At 30.9% G+C, this 20,417-nt stretch overlaps 1 protein-coding gene across 3 annotated transcripts in view; it reads left to right on the plus strand.

Moving 5' to 3' along the window:
* The window catches only part of LOC106686883 (phenoloxidase-activating factor 3), a 21,944-nt gene extending 3,514 nt beyond the window's left edge, over window positions 1-18,430 (plus strand). The window contains exons 4-13 of one of the 3 annotated variants that reach the window (XM_024362334.2): window positions 1,407-1,525; window positions 1,935-2,105; window positions 6,858-7,014; window positions 7,089-7,298; window positions 9,410-9,619; window positions 11,574-11,741; window positions 12,757-12,878; window positions 16,168-16,341; window positions 17,970-18,126; window positions 18,206-18,430. In XM_024362334.2, the coding sequence (XP_024218102.1) occupies window positions 1,407-1,525; window positions 1,935-2,105; window positions 6,858-7,014; window positions 7,089-7,298; window positions 9,410-9,619; window positions 11,574-11,741; window positions 12,757-12,878; window positions 16,168-16,341; window positions 17,970-18,126; window positions 18,206-18,411 (1,694 nt within the window). In that variant the 3' untranslated portion in view covers window positions 18,412-18,430. Of the gene's footprint in view, window positions 1-1,406; window positions 1,526-1,934; window positions 2,106-6,857; window positions 7,015-7,088; window positions 7,299-9,409; window positions 9,620-11,573; window positions 11,742-12,756; window positions 12,879-16,167; window positions 16,360-17,969; window positions 18,127-18,205 lie in introns of those variants that run through there. The other 2 variants (XM_067048936.1, XM_024362339.2) reach the window with 2 other exon arrangements.
* The last annotated feature ends 1,987 nt before the right edge of the window (window positions 18,431-20,417 follow it).

Below are 20,417 nucleotides of genomic sequence, written 5' to 3' on the forward strand. Positions count from 1 at the left end.
GTTTTTTTTTTTTCTGCCTGAAGACATTTTAAGGATTGGGGTATATTTTAAGAATAGCTCTTAATATTTTTTTTTATACTGAAAAATATTTTTAAGAGCTAAAGAGAATAGATAGCTTAGGTGAAATTTACCAATTTGGAAGAAATGTATAGCACCCACCCTCCGTGGTAGCCTTACTTATCTGACTTTTCAAACAGACAATATTTGTGAGTAGATTGGTTGATGCACGACATGTCACAATCTCACAAGAGAAGATCTTAACACACACAAAAAAAAAAGGTCATTCAGACCCGCCCCACTAAGACCTCTGGGGAGCGACGGTCCTATATCACTTTTGAAATACTTGCTTAAAACAGGAAGAGGAGACTTTAAGATAGTTTAATCGAGCAACATTTAAAAAGCGCCTGAAACCCTCTACTCCTGCTCTCCGTGGTAGCCTTATTTATCTGAGTTTTCAAACAGACAATTACAGCGAGTAGGTTGGTTGATGTACATGTCACAATCTCACAAGAGGAGATCATAGCACAAAAAAAGGCCATCCTTTTTTTTTTTTTATTTTTTTTATTTTTACTGTTAAAAATTAAATTTTACTAATAAAAACTGTAATTATTTACTATTAAAAATGAAAATTATTATTTTTCCTCATATTGCATACCATTTTGGTTTAATTATTTGTACCATTTTTTCAAGAAATCTAGAAATTGATTTATATTGTAAAAATAATATATGGCATACCTGAAAAAAAAGAATTTAAAGTTAAAAAATTAAAAATCTGTAAAAAAGGTTTAGTAGAGGAGACACTTATGGTACTCCCAAAAACTGTTTTTTATTATTATTTTTTTGTGAAAAAAGGCCTTTTATATCATTTTTATAATTTTAGTATATATTTTGGATTTTCTAGGTGTGTTAATGCATATTTGGAGATTTTTTGGTTCATATTTTATGAGTTTTTTATTGAATATTTTATAGTTTTCATTGCATATTTTTTGGGGGTTTTATTGCATAAAAATCTAGTCATAACAGTGTTCTATCTTTTGAGATATTGTTAATTTTCTGACCTTTTTGTTCTTTTCCAATGCACCCAATTCTATAATTACCAATGGAAGGTATAGTTTTTTTAGGGATTATGATATCAAATAAAAATTTAAGATAAATTCACAACAAGCACCATTTCGATCCAATGTCTAGAACATTGGGTGTGAATTGTAAAAAAAAAATTATATAATTATTATTGGTATAAAAATAGAATTAGTGAATTGTAAAATTAAAGTAATAAGTACATAATAAAAATATTCATTCAATAAACCAACATAACATCTTAACATTGAACAGATGATCAAAAAATCATATCATTTACAGTAATATAAGAATTATCGCAATATATTTTAATTTCACTTTGTTTTTAGCTGCTCATTGTATTTATAATGAAAGCCACAGTGGAATAGATATTGCTAATTTTACTGTAGTAGCTGGAAAATATCATGTCTCATGGAAACACACCGATCCAGGTGAACAAAGATTAAAGGTATTTATTTTAATGTAATATTTGTTAAATTTGATTTTGATTTTTGATTTATACCTACTATTTGTTATTGTCCATTGGCTTTACGGGGAACTCCAAATTTTACATCAATCAGTAAGTGGGAATGGGGCTATCAGGACTTGGACAATGAATCTACCATTAGGTAAATTTGAGGATTTTTTATGGTCAGGAATAAGTTGGAAATTCACAACAAATTTTGCAATGCCATCATTATTTCTGAACAAATATTTTGCTTCAATTTTCATTGAAAGTGTGTGCATGCATATAATTATAATATTTTAGTTTTCAGTTAGTTCATAAACTGCTGTTTTACTAGATTATATGTTACTTGTAATTTATAACTTTAACAATATCCATCTTGTTTAATATCATCAATGTTTGACATTTTTAGGTGCTTAAAATAAAAATTCCTGAAACATATGTAGGATTCACAAATAGATATGCTGAAGATATTGCATTGCTTGAGTTAAATACAACAATAAACTATACCAGTGCAATTATGCCAGTTTGTATTGATTGGAGTTCCGAATATCTTGGTGAACAACTGCCTGTTGTTGGAACTGTAAGTTTTATTTAATTTTTTTAAATAACATAACAAAAAGTAACTTCCTTTTACTTTCTTACTACTACAAATAAAGTAAGTATTGAAATCATTTCAAATTTTTGATGTGTAGTTTCAACATATCTGAGCTTTTTAGAGCCCTCAGTCCAAAAAAATTCATTTTCAGCCATTTGTCTGTCTGTGCCACCATTATCTCTTGAATGGATAGACCAATTTTTTTTGCTTTTTACATTTCTGTATTTGATTTGCATTGTTTAGTCCCCAATGCCAGCATATCAAATTGCTCTGCATTCAATTGCTAAATAACCTGTTTTTTGTTTTTTTATAGACTGCACCAAAACAACTCTAATGATTTTGATAAAACTTGTTTATTGCCTTCTGCTTCATTCCCTCCATTTTTTTATGTTGAATAAATCACTGAGAAAAAGTATGAAAAAAAATTATGATAAAAACAAAACTTTATTTTTGTATAATCCAAAAAGTATATATTTTATGGTAAATTATATTATTATCACTTGAAAGTAAATTAAATTCCCTTCAAAACTATAAATATATCATCTAAATTTGACCAGAAATGGCTAATTTATGGTTTATTTGTACTTTATAAGGAATTTTTTAAAAATTATATATTTTAAGACAAAAAGTCATACGAAAATTTTAAAAAATAAATATTTAAGACTGGTATATTCCTAGGATGTCACAGCAACTTTTTCGATAAAACTGATTCCAAGTAGTGTCTGAGGCTGCTCCAGATGCTGAACACTACCCAGGTCACAGGAAGCCCTTCTCCTGAGGTTCGAGAGGAGAATATTGAGGAAAATTTATGACCCGGTTTGTGCTGATGCGATCTGAAAGATGAGAAAAAATGCTGAACTGGCAGGCCTCTACAAGAACCCAGATGTAAGGGTGATTAAAGTGGGACGGCTTTGTATGGCAAGCCATGTATTAAGAATTACCCAGGATCAGATTCTTAGGATGATCCTGAACGAAAGGATAAATGGGACAAGGAGAGTAGGAAGACCCCTGCTTCGATGGATCGATGGAGTGGCTGCAGATGCCAGGTCTATCTTGGGAATCCGCAATTGGAGAGGACTAGCGAATGAAGTTGTGGGAGGCATTGATTCTACAAGAGTTGTAGCGCCACAGATGGTGATGATGATGAATCCAGCACTAGATCTTCAGTTAGTTATGACTTCTTGTTAACTAGCATTTGTCTGACTAATGCCATGTTATTTCTAAATAAGATTTTTGCTGTTTTTCTATATTTTCTTCTATGATTAGTTATTATAATGTTTGCTATTTGCATTAGCTCTTTGGCATAACTCTCGTACCTTGTATGATGCTGGTTGAATACAGTTAAGGTTAAATGTTAACATGTTTGTTTGTTCTACCTTTCCAGCAATTAAGAACCCTATTATTTTGTTGAGAACATTTCATTGGCGACGAGTCAAGAGTGTTGAAAACAGTTTTTATAGGGAGCCGTCAATTTTTTTGTGTGAATTATACATAAATAGTGAATATCCTCTGATCAGTGATAGAGTCTTGTGGTAGCTTTGATCCGTGTGTTGAAGACATTGACTCCTATTTGGACAGGTGGTTCAATCATTTTTTATTAACAAAATATATCAATAATCCTCCAGCTTTAGGAGCCGCACTTTCAGAAACAGGAGTGGCAATGCATAATGGTTTAGTTGCTAGTGTGGATGCTTCGAGAAAGTCTTGGCTTTTCAGAGTAATAGGACCTGGGTCTTATCAAAATTGAAGGGATCTCTGTTTACCGGATTCTCCAAATGACAAGACGTATGTACAGCTTATTGCCTTGCTTCACCAGAAAGCCAGGAATAAGTTCCAACAAAGGGACACTCTGTTTATAAGAAGGCAGGGGAATGAAAATCTAGTGGAATTTGCTATAGCCCTTCACAATTTAGCGAGGTATTGTAATTTTAATGCGTTAGTTCATTTACCTTGCCTTTATCAATTCAGAGCAAATCACAGTTTTTGTTACGTTCTGTAAAATACCTAGGATAATAGATTGATAAAAACAACTTCACCCAGATCTTGAAAAACTAGAAGCACTTAAGAAAGCCCAGGTTCCTTCTAACATAGGAGATTTAAAAACTTTTACAGGACCCTAATAAACAAAGTGCCTATGAAAGTGCTATCGAAGAATTTGGGAACAAGACCTTTGTTCCATATTCTCTTAGACTTACATTCCGGCTTCTCACTTTCGACGCTTCTCCTGTAGGTTCAGGGGCCATCATTTCTCATTTTACTGAGGATGTTCAGGAGTGACCAGTAGCATTCTCATCCAAAACATTTTCCTCAGCTGAATCTCAGCACGAAAGAGAAGCATCAGCACTTATATTTGGAATTAAAAAGTTCCACAAATACTTACATGGGAGGAATTTTGAAATTATTAGAATTATAAAGCCTAAGTAGCTATTTTTGGTAGCCAAATTCAACAGCGACCTCCAGCAGCTGATCGCTTGTGATGATGGTCATTATTTTTATCAGCCTACTCATTTTCCATCCATCATACGAAAGGGGATCTTAAACCCCATACTGACTTGCTTAGTCGTCTTCCTATACATGAATCTTCATCTGTGGAAAATTCCATCAATCTTATATTGACAGTAGCTTATTATCAGCTCGGCTAGTAGCTTCTAAAACCCAGCAGGATTCTGATTTGAAACATGTTTTGTGGTTCATACCTTATGGATGGCTAGAAGATTGTGACTTGAATTTAACAGCATTCTATAGGGATGTATCTTATGGGGAGTGTGTGTTGTGATACCCACAGTTCTCCGACTTAAACTTTTTAAGTTACTGCATGATTTATATCCAAGGGTTAGCCGCATGAAAGCTCTTGCTAGAAGCTATGTATGGTGGCCACATATTGACTAGGACATAGAGAAATTTGTTGTGGATTGTGAAGTCTGTCAAGCTCTTTAAAATTAATAATTTTTAAACTAAATGAATTTCTAAATTAAAAAACAACTCAAAATTGTGCAATGGAAGTTCATTTTGAACACTTAAGAGGGAATAGGGAGACAAAGATGGTCTTCAAATGGGATATCCAAAACAAGTATTTGATAAATTTTCTCAAAATTTTATGTTTTGTAATTTTCATTTTTAATTAGATTTAGGTTTTATTATTTGAATTGAATTTAAGTTCTTTCTATTATATAAGAAATTTCATTTATTTTATAGATAAATTATGTTTTTCTCAGAGAGAAACGAAGCTAAATATTTACAATTAACAAATGTTTAAAAGATAGAATTTTAAGAAAAATGGATAAAATTTGTATTAATTTTAATTTTCTTCTTTGTGTTTGTGTTATTTCAAAAATATAAAAACTAGTTGTCAGATACATTTTTATTTTTAATTGTTTAAATAAACCTAATATTAGTAAAATTTGAATATACTGAATAAATTGAGTCATTTCATGACTTTCTTTATCAAATGAATATTATTGAATGAATAAAATATTTATAATACAAAGAAAAGAACACAACAATATGTTTCTCTTGTTCCCTTTAAATGAGGTGTGGTTGCATCAGTCACATGTATAACTTAAATTTCTCCAAGAATAAACTAAAACTCTGGTAAATTGGTACCCTGTTTCTGGTCTGCAGTTTTGTTAAGTTGATAACCAAGAGTACCTAAAACTGAGATAACTGTCGGTAGATTGAGCTTCTGTTCTCAAAAATTCAATTCAGATATTGGATGAACTTTTTTATTATTACATTTTATGTTTTTTTCCATATATTTCTAACATAATAGCACTGCTAAGTTAAGTAACATTTATTTCATATTATAGTCAATATAACTCAACTCAAATAACTCGAGTTTACATAAATTAAACATAAAACTTGGAAAAGTGTCTTGATTTCATTGATTATGTTTTCTCATTAGTGTAATTACACTAAAATTGTTTCAGAATGATCAAGAGAAGCCCTAATTTCTCTCCTACACAGGAAGAAATCCCCTGAGGATTACTAAAGAAATATAGTAGGATCATAGAAAATAAAAAAACCCACAGTATTACATTGAAACAAAAATTAGATAGGAAAAGTAAAAGGAGAATTTATCTCAGTTAAGAACATCTTATAATTTAAAAAATAAGTATGAGAATATAGAGAAAGCAATAAAAAAAAAAGAGAAGAACAAGAGAAGCCAAAATTTCTCTCCTACACAGGAAGAAATCCTCTGAAGATTACTAAAGAAATATAGTAGGATCATAGAAAATAAAAAACCTACAGTATTACATTGAAACAAAAATTAGATAGTTGGGAAAAGTAAAAGGAGAATTTAACTCAGTTAAGAACATCTTATAATTTTAAAAATAAGTATGAGAATATAAAGAAAGCAATAAAAGAAGAAATCATCTGTCTTGATCAAACCTCTTTTTCATTCCATTTGAATTGGAAAGAAACAGAATTATAAGAGTACACCTTTGGAGTATAAGAGATTCCAATTGGAACTATGGAAGGTTCCTGGTATAGTTAGTATATTTGCTCTATAACTCAGTTTCACTGGCTATCATTGCCCACTACAGTTTAACTCCAGATTTGAAGGTTAAACTTTTCTAGTGCAATGGATAATTATTGATTTTAACTGAGATTTCAGAAATCTTTGTTAAAATGTGTGACAGTGCAACTGGCCCCAAATTTCGTGTATGTTCAAAGTTCTGTGTATAATAGTGGAGCCAATTTGTGCTTATTATAAAATAAATCTTTGTTTTAAAATAGGTTGTTGGATGGGGTTATACTGAAAATAATACTACAAGTGAGGAGCTACGGATGGCAAATCTCAAAGTTATTGAATTCACAAAATGTAGAGACAGAATTGCAAATGGTTTTTCATTTTTTATTACTTCCGACAAATTTTGTGCAGGCCTTGATAATGGTAAATTGATTCTATTCAAATTGTTTGAAGATTATCTTATTTTATGGTTAGTAAAATATTTTTTATTGTTTAAGGTACAGCAGTGCAGAGTGGTGATAGTGGAGGTGGAATAACGTTTCCACGAAGCATGGCTAATAATCAAGATCAGTATTATTTATATGGAATTGTAAGTCTTAAAGATACGGGTAGGAGTAACATTGCAGTGTTTACAGATATTAGGAAGAATCTTCCCTGGCTCAACAGTAGCTTTTTATCAATAACAGATCCAGGATTATTTGAAGTTGGTAAATAATTTTTTTTGGTCTTATGTATCAGATTAGTTGTCAATTTATTTGGATAATAGTGATTAATGCCAAATTGTAACAATGTAATTGAATCAATTATTTAAGAAATGATTAATATGTTAATCGTTAATAAAGCTGATGTGTCATATCTGGAATAATTGTTTCAATTGTTTATATAGTAAATCATTTTATTTTTACATTTAAAATTTTATAATATGTGTTCCTTGAAGCAACAGAAAGGAATGTATATTTTTAGAGAGGTTTTATTATTTTTTTTATGATTGTGAGGCAAGATAGAGGAATGGTTTGCTGACAAATTAGGATGTTTGACAGGAAACCATTCCATATCATGATGGATTGTCAGCTGTCAAGAACAGTGGAGGATAAATTCTGCCAGATAATGAACATGGTCAGTATATTAACTGTCAAGACTATGCTTCACTCCAATACAGGTGTTGGCCAACTCTCAGCCATTGGTGGACTGACCTAATTGGTGCCATGCTTGGTCTTACAGACTATCATGAAGCAGCTAAAGGACCATCCTTCACAATTGTCCATGTTTCCCCTGGGTGAGTAGATCATTGTTTTCACTCTATTTCCAGAAAATGAGGAATTATTGCAGTCAGGACTGGGTACTTCCAGTTGAAACACCACCTATGATAGCTGAGGAGCTCTGTGATATCTGCACCAGTCTTAGTAAAGGGAAAGCATCAGATTTACAGAGGTTGTAAGCATGGCAATAAAGATAATAATTGAGGACAGACCAAAAGTTAAAGGATTTTCATGTGGCAAGAGTCCTACTTTATTTTGTTGTGCTTGCAGGACATGTGCTATTATTTCAAGAGTAGCCATTTTCACCTTAATAAGCAAATAATGCACAGCAAATATTCTTAATATTAAAGGCTCTTTTTGACCATATTCATAGCAATACTCCATTCTGTCCAGCCTCTACTTAGTCTGGCCAGATGTTCAACGTCCCAGCACTGTATGCAGCGCTGAAGGTGAATTTCTTTCAGGTAAAACTGACTATTGCTAGTCCAACTGGAACAGATATTTGTGACCTCATTTTATTCAGACCATCATTATTCTTTAGACCAGTTCTTTTAAGGATTTGGTAATCTCTGACCTTCCGGAGTATATCTGCATAGTGCTGTTTTCTAAGACCTCGATGGTTAGGGCATTCAGCTGTTATGGTTTTTGCCTTCTCTCTTTCTTCTTAGTTTTGCCAAACTGTTTGCCACTGTTCTGTGAGCAATTGGAGCTTCCTACATTGTAGTGCACAGATTTCCAGGGCTGTTCCCTTACCCTCTCCTTTTTCCCAAAAATTTATGCTACTGATTCCTGAGTCTGCTCCAGTGTCCTTCCTTTTATTGGTGCCTGTTTACTCCTTTATTTTCATAGATTCCTTGTGAGAAGTTAGAGGCAGATCAGCCTGTTTCTTTGTTGGTAAACAGTTTTCTATTGGTGGTGACTTCGCTGTGTTTGTACGTGAGTGTATTTGTTTGTTTCTATGTATAGCCTAGCTCATAAATGACAAGTTGAATTGAACTAAAATTATGTACTTGATATAGGTTGTTTGGGATTTGATGGTAACTGAAATCAGCCTACCTAAAGAGCCACTTTTTATCACCTTACAGATTTATGGCAAACTTTCATCTGATCCTTAGGCAAGCAACTTTTGGAGTACCCTGTGTTTGCTTTTGGTAGGGGCGTCACAATCGAATACCATTTTCTCAAAATATTACAAAAGAAAAATACTACAATTAAAATAGTAAATATACAAGGCATTCCAGCATTTACTTTACACTGTTCTTTTCTCCTTTTCCTCCATATTCAGCTGATTTAAGGATAATTTTGCTGAAATATTTTTTGTTTCACAAGGGTGTTATGAATTTTTTTATTCAACTGCTGTATTAATGAATAAAAAACCACTTCCACCAAGCTCTCCTGAAAAACTATCTTATTTTATAATAATCTTGTACTATGTTATAAAAGTTGTGACAATGATATTTTATTAAATATTATTGTTGTTATTCAGGAATAAAACTGAACTCAGGCTAATGTTTTCTTTCTTTATACTAAAATTGAAATTATAAATGCATTTCTTACAGGTTGCCCTCCTTTTCCTTCTAATTCAGTGGCATTGGTACAGTGTAATTTGAATGGAACATCTGTTGATTGTGACAGAGATTCAAAATTAGGCACTAAGGCAAAACTATATTGTAAAAGTAGTTACCATAATGGCTCTCCATTTAAACTTTATACCGAAACAGAATGTTCTCCAGGATTACAATGGCTACCGTTACCTGAGTCTTGCATAGGTAATATTTGTAGTAAAGTATTTTTATTTATATATTTATATTAGTAATAAATGAAAAGTACTGGTATATATTCTTTTGATAAAGAATGTTATAAATTGTTACACAATGTGTTTGGTGGCTCATAGAATTACTTTTCGGTATCTCATATTTATTATGAGAAACAAATGTGTGAAATAGCATTATCCTTTAAGAAATAGTAGTAATTATATGAAACAAATATACGAAATAAATAGGTGTAGTCCATTATTGATAGTGATATAAATAGTGACCATGGTCATAATAAACTCTGGATTAAACTAAATCAATTTTAAATTAAACTAGTTTTGTCTTTAAAGTGAAAATCTGCTAAGTAGAATAAAAAATGAAGTCAACCCAAAACGTGAGGTATTCAAATAGAATAAAAAAACAAATATTAATGACTTTTTTAATTTTCAATACATTGTAATTTTAATTGCCTAAGAATTAAGTTTTTAAAACAAAGGTTTTTTCTCTATGTTCAAATAATTCTTGGAATCAAATAGAAACAAAGCTACATATTTAAAAATGAAAAAGTCTTAGAACATAATTTTTTTATTATTTAACTGATGTTAAAATGAGAAGGATTAATATAATTAAATTTTTTTTTTTGTGTTATTTTCTATGTAAAAAAAATGTTTATAGTTAGATGTAATTTTATTTTTATTTTTAAATAAACCTGCTAATAGTAAAATTTGAATATATTGAAGGTTAATATAACAAATTGTTCAATAAATTCTTTTGGATCAGTTAAATTGATTTATATTATATAAAGTCGATCTAATACAAAATAAATATAGACAAGATAGATCAATAGCTTTTCACTATTATATTAATTCAAAGAGAAAGCAAAAACTATAACTATTATTGCTAAATTAATAAATCTAACGAAAAATAACCCTGCAAAAATTGGCGATCCTGCCAGCATCTTTTAATTATAAAATTCACAATGAATAAAATTATTATAATTAATAAATCTTAAGAAAATAATACCGTATTACATATTCCATACAAAGGAAAGTGAAAGAAAAAATGAACTAGTTTTTCAGGATCTCTTCAAAACTTTCTACTGAAATCCTTTTCTGGTCCATATTTGGGTGATTATCATTAGAGTAATCAGGCGCATCCTTATTGATGGTCAGTATCCACTTTTTTAAAGTTATAGCTGTACGTTTTAACATGCCAGTTTGATAGCTGTAATAAGAAAGCCCATAACTTATAGCATGCAAGTTTGATAGCTGTAATAAGAAAGTCTATAAGTTGTAGCATGCAACTTTGATAGCTGTAATAAGAAAGTCTATAAATTATAGTATACCAGTTTGATAGCTGTAATAAGTTCAGGGAACCATCATTTTAATCACTTAGTTTTTTTGTAGAAGCATAGGCTTTATCTTGATCAGTGTGTTTTTACTACACAATTCTCTATACAAATCAGCATTCTTGGTTTACAGCAGTGATTGATTGTCAGAGAATCCTTTTTTTTTTTACACTTGAAAATACTTACTGTATGTTTTTTTCCTTGACCATTTCTCCCTCCTTTCTCCAACCAATTTCTCGTTGGTTATGTCTATAATAATCAATATCTACATCATTAAAAATATTTTTTTAATTTCATTTTCCAATAACTTATTTTAAAATACAATTTGATTAAGTAAACTTTGTGCATGAGAATCTATGTTTTTTAAAAACAGTCAGATTATTAAGATTAAGACAGAAATTCAATCAACTGAATAAAACAGTTTGTTTTTTTTTTAAAGTGTTCTTTATATTTCATTATAACAGATCTTTAACTTGAAAGTAAAAGGTCCAGTGTCTTAATTTTGTGATTTAAAGGCATGTCCACCATCTTTATAATCTAAAAGTGGACATTGGCTCTTGTACTATATTTGTATATGTATATTTATAGTTGTACTTTTTTACATTGGAATTGTAATTTCAGATTGTGGAAAGAGATATAGATTTAATCGAATAGTACCTGTGGTCAAATACAAACAAAGAACTGTTTCTGAATATCCATGGCATGTGGCCTTATATAGGAAATCTGATTCCGAAGGTCTGAGGCTTATTTGTGGAGCCACAATTATTCATCCAAAGGCTATCATTACAGGTATAATTTTAATACTTCTAAATTCCTTCAATGGTAATGGGTAAACCTTTGGACTCCTAACTCCTAGGTCCAGTGAGTTTATAGTAAATAATGTATTTTTTGTACTACCAGCTGTAGATTGTTTGAAAACTTGGTGGTAGTGCAAGGTTTAGATAACATTACCTGCATTTAATTATAAGTTATGTTGTATGTTATTTAAAATTTTTATGAAATGAATTTTTTCTACAAAAGTTCACTAAAAATTTTTATTCTAAAAATTATTCATTAAAAGTTTTAGGAAAAACAAAATATGAGAAACACAAAAATTTCTTGTTAGGCAGGGTGTCCTATATAAATGAGCCTAACACACCCTCATAAATGATTTTATCTAAAAATTCCTAGGAAAAACGTTGTAGATCAACCGTTATTGCTTTCTTAATTATGACACACCATGTAAAGCTGATACATGGTAAAAGCTTGGCATTTGTAGATAATGTCTAGTTGTAATTAATCTCATTTATAGTTATTGTAAAGTTATGGAAAATCCCATAAAATGCATGAATTCTGTAGGTTTATGAGGGCATTCATTTGAAGTTATCTGCTGATACATTCAATATCAACAAGATATGACTCCATACACACTAAGGGAAATTGTTATTGTGATGATAATCTATATTGTTTAAGTGGCGACTATATGTCTCTGCTTTTTTTTTTCTGAAAAAAAAAAACAAAACAAAATCTCTTAAACTGAATTTTATTTTAGTTTTTCTTATATTGCTATAAGCCTTATTGTATCTTTTCAATTGTGATTTTAGCATTTCAAGGAAGTTGGTCTACTTTGATGGTTTATTTTGTTTGTTTTTTACACACAAAAACTTTTTTGGTAGACCTTGAATTTATGAATTTTTTTCTTGAAATTGAAGCATTACTTACATTATTATTAACTCATTGTAAACCTCTGATATTTTACTAATGGTTCATTTTTTAGCTGTAAATAATTTCTTTAAAACCAAAGAAACAATTTAATTTGTTATAGTTGCTCATTTGGTATATGACGAAAACCATAAGAAGCCAGTAAATCAAACAGAATTCTTAATTGCTGTGGGAAAATTTAGAAGTAGTTTGAATACACTAGAACCTGCTGAACAAAGGTTTCAGGTACATTTTCATTGCTCTAAACTTATGTTGGTTAGAACTAACTCAGAAAAGGGTGGTCAGGAATTGGGAAGAAAGGTGTAAATTATGATTGCATCATCCATGAAACTATAAATTATCATCTGAATATATTTAAAGTGATTATATCTGTTAATTTTAGTCAGTTGATAAATCGGGCAGTTGCGGCACAATGCTTACCATCAAAGAATACTAAGAAACTTTGTTGCTCCTTGAAATGAAATATTAAACAACTATTAATCTAAAAGACCGGACATTTATTTATTATTTTCATTAAAATAATTAATTAAATATGATAGACTTAGTACATGATTGTATTAGGTGAGTTTACTGTTGTATTTTATCAAATTTATAGTTGGAAGATCATTAGTTTTTATCAATTCATTGCTATCCTACATTGACTCAAACTCCCCTTTTCAAGCTTAATATTTTTTATAAAAGAAAGATGGTCCAGATACGTTAAAAAAATAAAACTCTAATAGTAATTAAACTATTTGAGTTTTTTTTTACTGCACCTGGTCATGGTCTAATATATAAACCATCTTCCTTCTATATATTACACACAGTCAATCTACGATCTTCCAATTAATCTTTTCTAATTCAGTTGTTACTTTTTCCATTTCATTTGTATCAAAAAGATTTGAATCAATTCATAAAAACTATATTTTATTTCTTCTATCATTTGAAAATAATTATATTAATTACAATAATGACTTCAAATAATTTCAGCATATTCATCTGATTTTTTTTCCCATTTTGCCAGACAATCTGTACTATGTGATTGTTGAGGAGGTTGTGTCAGATGATCTGACTCCAATTGATAGTGTTAGATATTCTTGACCAGAAGGCTTCCACAATGCTTGTTCACTTAGATAAGGTAGTTGGAGGTGAATGGATAGGATGAGTCTTTGGGGTGCCAGTGGTAAGTCCTCTATGGATGGTAACTTCACCCTACAGGATACTATTCCTGAAGGTACAAAGAAGGAATGACAGCTGCCGGATCTTGCAGGAAGATCACTTTGTTCTACCAGGTGCTATTCCTGTAGATATGAAGGGGTATATAAGCTCGGACTAGGTGTCAGTCACTGAGTCTTATGAAAGGAAAGAGGAGGTGACGAGTAGGAAACAATCATGAAATAAGACACAATATATCAAAAAAAAGTTGGAAGAATATACTGAATGTGCTTATGTGCCGTCCCAAGAAGGAACTATTTTAGCAGGATCTCTGGGGTAATAATTCTACTAAGAATACAAAGGCGAGTGAGAGGCACTGCCTGTAAATTTTGTTCCTGACCTTGCATTAAAGTTTGACAGACTCGTACTTATTATTACCATACTTGGTATAGTAATCATTTATTAAGCTTTTTTGGAACGTTATTTCCAAATTTACTTAAATATTTTTGATTCTATATGGGCATTTCTATTTATTGTTACTTTTGTAGTTTTTTTGATATGGAGGTTCTTTATTAGGTTTAGGGTTTCTTGAATTTTATTTTCAATTGTACTTGCACCTTTTGGTTTATTATTAATTTTGAAGTTTACTTTATATGGAATCATTTATTTGGTTTACAACGGCCATAATTTCTTTTATTGAATTTATGATTGTATATGTGCATTTGGATTTACTGGTACTTTTAGGATTTTCTCTGCTATGAGGATCCTTTATTAGGTTTATGTAGGTCTTGATTCTGGTTTTAGAATTGAATTTTCGATCGCATATGCACATTTCGATCTATTGTAATTCCATTTTTTAAACTGGAATTTTGAATGTGCATTTGCATTTTGATTTAATGTTACTTTTAGAGGTTTCTTCAAATTTTCGTCTTGGGCGAAAAAAAAAAAAAAAAAATATGGGGATTGTTAAGGTTTTCGGAGAGTTCTGACTATGTTTTTTATTTAAATTTATTCATTTAGATTTACTGTTACTTATCGACTTACTTTCAATAATGAGATCTTTTATTCTAGATTTGGAGTGCCCTGATTGTTTTTTTGTTTTTTTTATGGTGGATGTGCATTTCGATTTATTATTAATTTTGAAGTTTTCTTGTAATATAGGGATCAATATACAATATCCTTATAAAAAAAAAGTGATCAGAACCCTCAAAAACCTAATAAATGATCTGAAATTCAATTCAAGAAACATATTCAGGATCCCTGAAAATCTAATTAACAATCCCTATGTCGAAGAAATCTGCACAAGTAGTAATAAATGGACAAGCGCTTGTGCAATCAAAATAGATTAAAATCAGCAGCATTTAAAACTTAATGACGGTCCCTATATCAAAGAAAACTTCAACAGTAACAATAAATCTAAATATACACACATGATCAAAAAACAGAATCAGCAGGACTTCAGAAAACTTGGTAAATGATCCCATTATCGAATACAAATCCAAAAGTACTGGTACTGGTAATGGTGGGGGGAACAAGTCCGGCAAGTGGGCCTATTGGTCCTTTTTGCCATCCCCAAGAATGGCTCTTTTATGTATCTTATTCCTCTTTTTCGACTTTCTAATGAAATTCAAAAACTCCAAAAATTAACCACAAATCAAAATTTGTATGCGCTATTTTTAATCCCATAACAAAGTTGGAAATAGCTTCCTCGAAAACCTTATAAATAATTATCAAATCCCAGAAGAAATAATTCATCAAAATTAATAATTAATTCGTGATGCTGGTTTTGAACAGAATTTCAAGAGTAACAACTTTAAAAACCCAATGAACGACCATTAAATTGATAAAATCTACTATAAATAATATATATTATCCAATAAATGAAAACAAATATCAATTGAATATGTCAAAATTATAAGAAAAGTTGTTATTAAAGTTAATCTAATTATTTTGGAATAGTAAACGAAGTAAAATGTAATTTTTCTGAATTAATTCATCTGGTTTGGCTATAATTGAAATGGAAAGTTTCAATTGACTTGTAAATTCTATGGTTAGAAGAAAATGATAAATAAAATTAGTGTTTTAAAATAATTGTGGTTTTACATAACTATTTAAATGAAGCCCAATTTCTTATGCTATTATCTTCTATTTTTACTTCTTTAGTATATTATTTCATTGTTAATTTAGAAAAAGATATGTCACTTGAAAAGTGGCAAAAATATTCAGGATTTTTTATTAAGTTGATGCACAAACCATGAAATTATGATAAACTTTTCTCTTAGTTTCTTGGTCACCCTGTTTAAACCAAATACACTATAATCTAAGTGCTTACTCCCTCTTATGATTTTCACAATATATTAATTATTTTTACTGTTATTAGGTCAAGAAGATACATATTAAAGCTACCTATAAAGGTGTCAAGGGGAGATATGAAGATGATATTGCAATTTTGGAATTGAATGCCACAATTAGTCTCTCTGATTACATTATGCCAGCATGCATGGACTGGGAAGGAAAGATAGATTTTTTCAGAAATCCTCACATTTCGGGAACGGTTTGAAAATTTTTAGAAGTAACTTTAAATATATTAGATAGTTTTTAATATTAAGGGTTTTTGGTCACAATAAAATTATTAATTAATTATTTGTATGTGGTTGGCTACCCTAATATATATCAGCTATGTAAATATGAAACCAGAATTTAAGTTTAAAAAATAAACATTAAGTGTAGGAAAATGAGAAAAAATATGTTGTTTGAAATATAGCCTTTTGCTATTATATATTTTTTCTGTCACTTGGCAATTTGTACATCCCATACCCAAGAAAACGGTTCCTCTTTTGAGGTAAACCAATCATCAAGGCATTTTTGTGAGATGAAAAGCACTCCTAAGTTTGTTCCATCGATGCAAAGTATTCATCGAATGGAAACAAGCACTTTCCAAGAAAATATCTCTATTATTTTCTAGACCGGTTCGTACGTTTTTTTCAATTAATTACATATTCTCTCATTTAATTTCTACTTATATTTCCTATTTTTACATACTTTCCTATGATTTTTATATTGTAATATATTTTATTTCACTTATATGTAACTCTTGTCTTTAACTATAAGATAACTATTTTTTGTTCCTTCTTGACCATACCCCCTCTACCCTTGGCCGTCTCCTTCATAAGAAGAATAATCCATCATTAAGACCTAAGTGTAAGATGTAATAAAGTCATAAAAATTTGGGTCAAGATTGGTGAAAAACCCTTCAGATGGCTGCAGGTAATCTGAGAAGGTACTATTTAGGAATGGAGCCAGCATGAGTTCAATGGAGGTGGTTGATTACACTGAAAGGGATTACCCTTAGATAATACTTCCCTACTGTAAAATCTCAACTACTGGTGAAATGGGTTCTTCTAGACTATTGATTTTTTCAATTCCTCTTGAGGAATGTGAATTTTAGAGCCAAGCAAGCTACATAGCCTTGGCCAGTGCATCTAATGCCCCACTTGTGGTGTATCAGAGACTATTTAGTATGTGGTCATGTATTTATGAGTGTTGTCCATTGGTGAATGAGGAAAACTTCCTGCTGTTCAAGGATTTCATTCATGGATGGGTCCAGGCCACTACAACATCAAAGGCCTAACTAGAAGGAGAGAACTACCACCAGGAAGTCCTCTAGAAGAAGCAAGCAATCCTCTGTTGGAGATTTAGGAAGAGCTTATATTTATGTATTCTGTTTTGCTTGCAGGATTGTTTAGTTACCGATAATTGAGTTATCTCCCTCTGCCGCAAATGCCTGTGTTAGCCAAAAGGCAGTGGACGGTGGAGAATAAATAGAATAATATTTTTCAGGGTTTGATAGGTCCTGTATAAGCTGTTAAATAAATAAATATATTGTAATAATACAATTAATTCTATCATGAAATAAAATTTAAAAAATCTTATTAATGAATTATGGTGTATGTGAATTATTTTTATATTGTATAATTTGAAAATGGGTATGGGATTCAAATGATTATTCTTTGAATAATGAGACTTAAATTAATAGTTTAGCTAGAGACCTAATTATTCAAAATTTCTATACTATTTTTAATATCTGTATTAAATTTGTAATAAGAATAAATACTTTTTTTGAAAAGGTTTAGAAATTACAGTTATACAGAAGAAAACAATAGTTAATTTATTTTATTCCAGACTCCAGGTTGGGGCAAACCAGAAGATGGTGAAAAAAGTGTTGAATTGAGGGCTTCAAAGCTTCGTCATAAAGATAAATCGCAGTGTAGCAAACTTGTTCATGGTTATTCTAAGATTTTTTTGACACCAGATAAGTTTTGTGCTGTTTCTGATGATGGTAAATTTGATTTACGTATCTTTAAATATATTTTCCATCGAACTAATTCATATTACTTATCTAATGTTCTATACTTTAGGTTCAATTCCAGATCGAGGTGATTTTGGTGGATCACTAACTTTTCCATATTATGATAGAGAAACTGGAGAAGAATTAAATTATTTACATGGAATTATTTCACTGAAAGAGACAAGTTCTGATACGATATTGCTTACCAATGTAACATACCATGTAAAGTGGATAAAAACTGTTTTGGTATCTATAATAAAGAACAGTAGTCTATGATTGTTATTTTATATTCTCATATGTATATTTTCTTTGAACTCATTTTCCTATCTCATTCATTTGCCCCCGTCTACAATAATATTTTATTCATAGTAAATATTGCAAAATCTCTCAATCTGTCCTTCCTTATATTTTTAAGTAAAATATCATTTAATGAACCCTTCCAGGCTAAAAACATGCCAAGGGTTTGTGTGAAGGCACTCAAGGAGGCCCAGAAGTGTGACTTTGACAACCAATCACTTCAGCACAAGTCATAACTAGAAAGTCATGACCTATTAGAGTGTGTCTGTACCAAAGCCTTCTTCCTTAATTTTGTTTCTTATCTATCACTGGCCAAGGCCAATACTAAGGTTCTCCCCCTCTCATTTATTACCTCATTACCTTAGAGCAACTATATACCAATGGTTCATTCCAATCTTCCTAACATTCACATTACTAGAGACGTTGAGATAAGGCTTGGTCAATTGGTCTCCTGCATTACAGTAAACCAGGTTCCCGAATCAGCTGGCCTGCACTCACATTGGTCCAAATATCAGAACCAAAGTGAGGCATAGTTTTAATTATTTAATGTTCTGTAATTAATTTTGATTACAACTAAGCTAATGGGCTGCTTGCAACCATAGAGGTGCTCCTATCATACCAGGCTCCATTATCTTTTTACATAGAGTGGGCTTTTTCCTTTTCCTTTTCACTCTTACATTATCAGTAATTACACTTATTACAATATTACACTGTCATTATCACTAAACCCACCACACATTTGCCTCTAATTATAGCTAGAATAAACGAATCATATGCTTAGTGCTTGCCATGTGATTTTTCATTGCTTTTGTAAATTTCTTAGGCCACAAATATCTTAGGAGTCACCACAAGTGTGACTAAGGAGATCATTCATAAGCTGAACTCCCCTGCTAAAGTTAATTGGGCGTTAATGTCTTGTGCTTTGTATCCATGGCCCCCAATATACAGTTGAATGGTTCAAGAGAGCTTGGTTAACACTTTCAGCAAAAAAGTGTGAATTTGGAAAAAATATTCATTGAATATTTCGGATTCAAATTTGACACCTCACGTTTACGTTCTACTGGTGTTAAAATAAAATCGATAACAACATTAAATCCGAGAAATGTTGAGAAAAGAGCTAACTTTTTGGGGGTTTGTGAACTATCTGGAAAAATTTCTACTGGCATTGTCAGAGACCCACCATTCTCTTCATCAGCTTTTGAAGAAAAATGTGCGATGTAATTGGGGTGCAAATTGTCAAAAGGCATTAATTGAGATAAAGGGGATAGTCCAAGAAAATCACTCTTTGGCACATTATAATCCAGATCTACTTATCAAGTTAACCATTGTTATCAATTTTTGAACAAAACAAAAGGCTTGCCAACTTGCACTACTAATCGACATTGGGCTCTTATCTTAACTAACTATAACTATGACATTGAATAGGTGCAGTCCAATAAAATTAGAATGCAGATTTGTCACCACCCCAGACTGATCCTGAAGAAGGAGAAAGAGTGGACCCATTAGTGTTCGAAGAAAACGAAGACCCTTTTATTTAATAAGAAGGCTTCGAGTATGTAGGCATCTTGGCCGGAACAAAGAAAGATGACATTTTTAAGAAGGTATCAACTATCTACTTACCTGAAAGTTGGATGGCCTCATACCGTTCCGGAAGGACTCCCATTTTGCGCTACCATGAAGGAAAGTACAACCCTAATGGGAAATTGAATAATCGGCAGATAACATATCATAAATATGGGTTTACGATATATAATTCAGACCGACTGTTGTTGCGAAGTGGGTCAGGTAAAGTTTTTTTTTTTTTGTCTTTTCCTAAAAAAAATGTTTTTGAGTCTATTTTACTGTAGGCAACTTTTGATTTTTTTAAATATATTTAAAAACATTTAATTAATAATTAAAAAACAAATTAATTGGTATATAATAATCATTAAATATATGAAGAGCTAAGGTGGCATACAATAATACAAAAAAAGAAGGTTAAAATT

The sequence above is a fragment of the Halyomorpha halys genome, unplaced genomic scaffold, assembly GCF_000696795.3.
Source record: "Halyomorpha halys isolate HHAL.00 unplaced genomic scaffold, Hhal_1.1 Scaffold894.1, whole genome shotgun sequence".
NCBI lineage: Eukaryota > Metazoa > Arthropoda > Insecta > Hemiptera > Pentatomidae > Halyomorpha > Halyomorpha halys.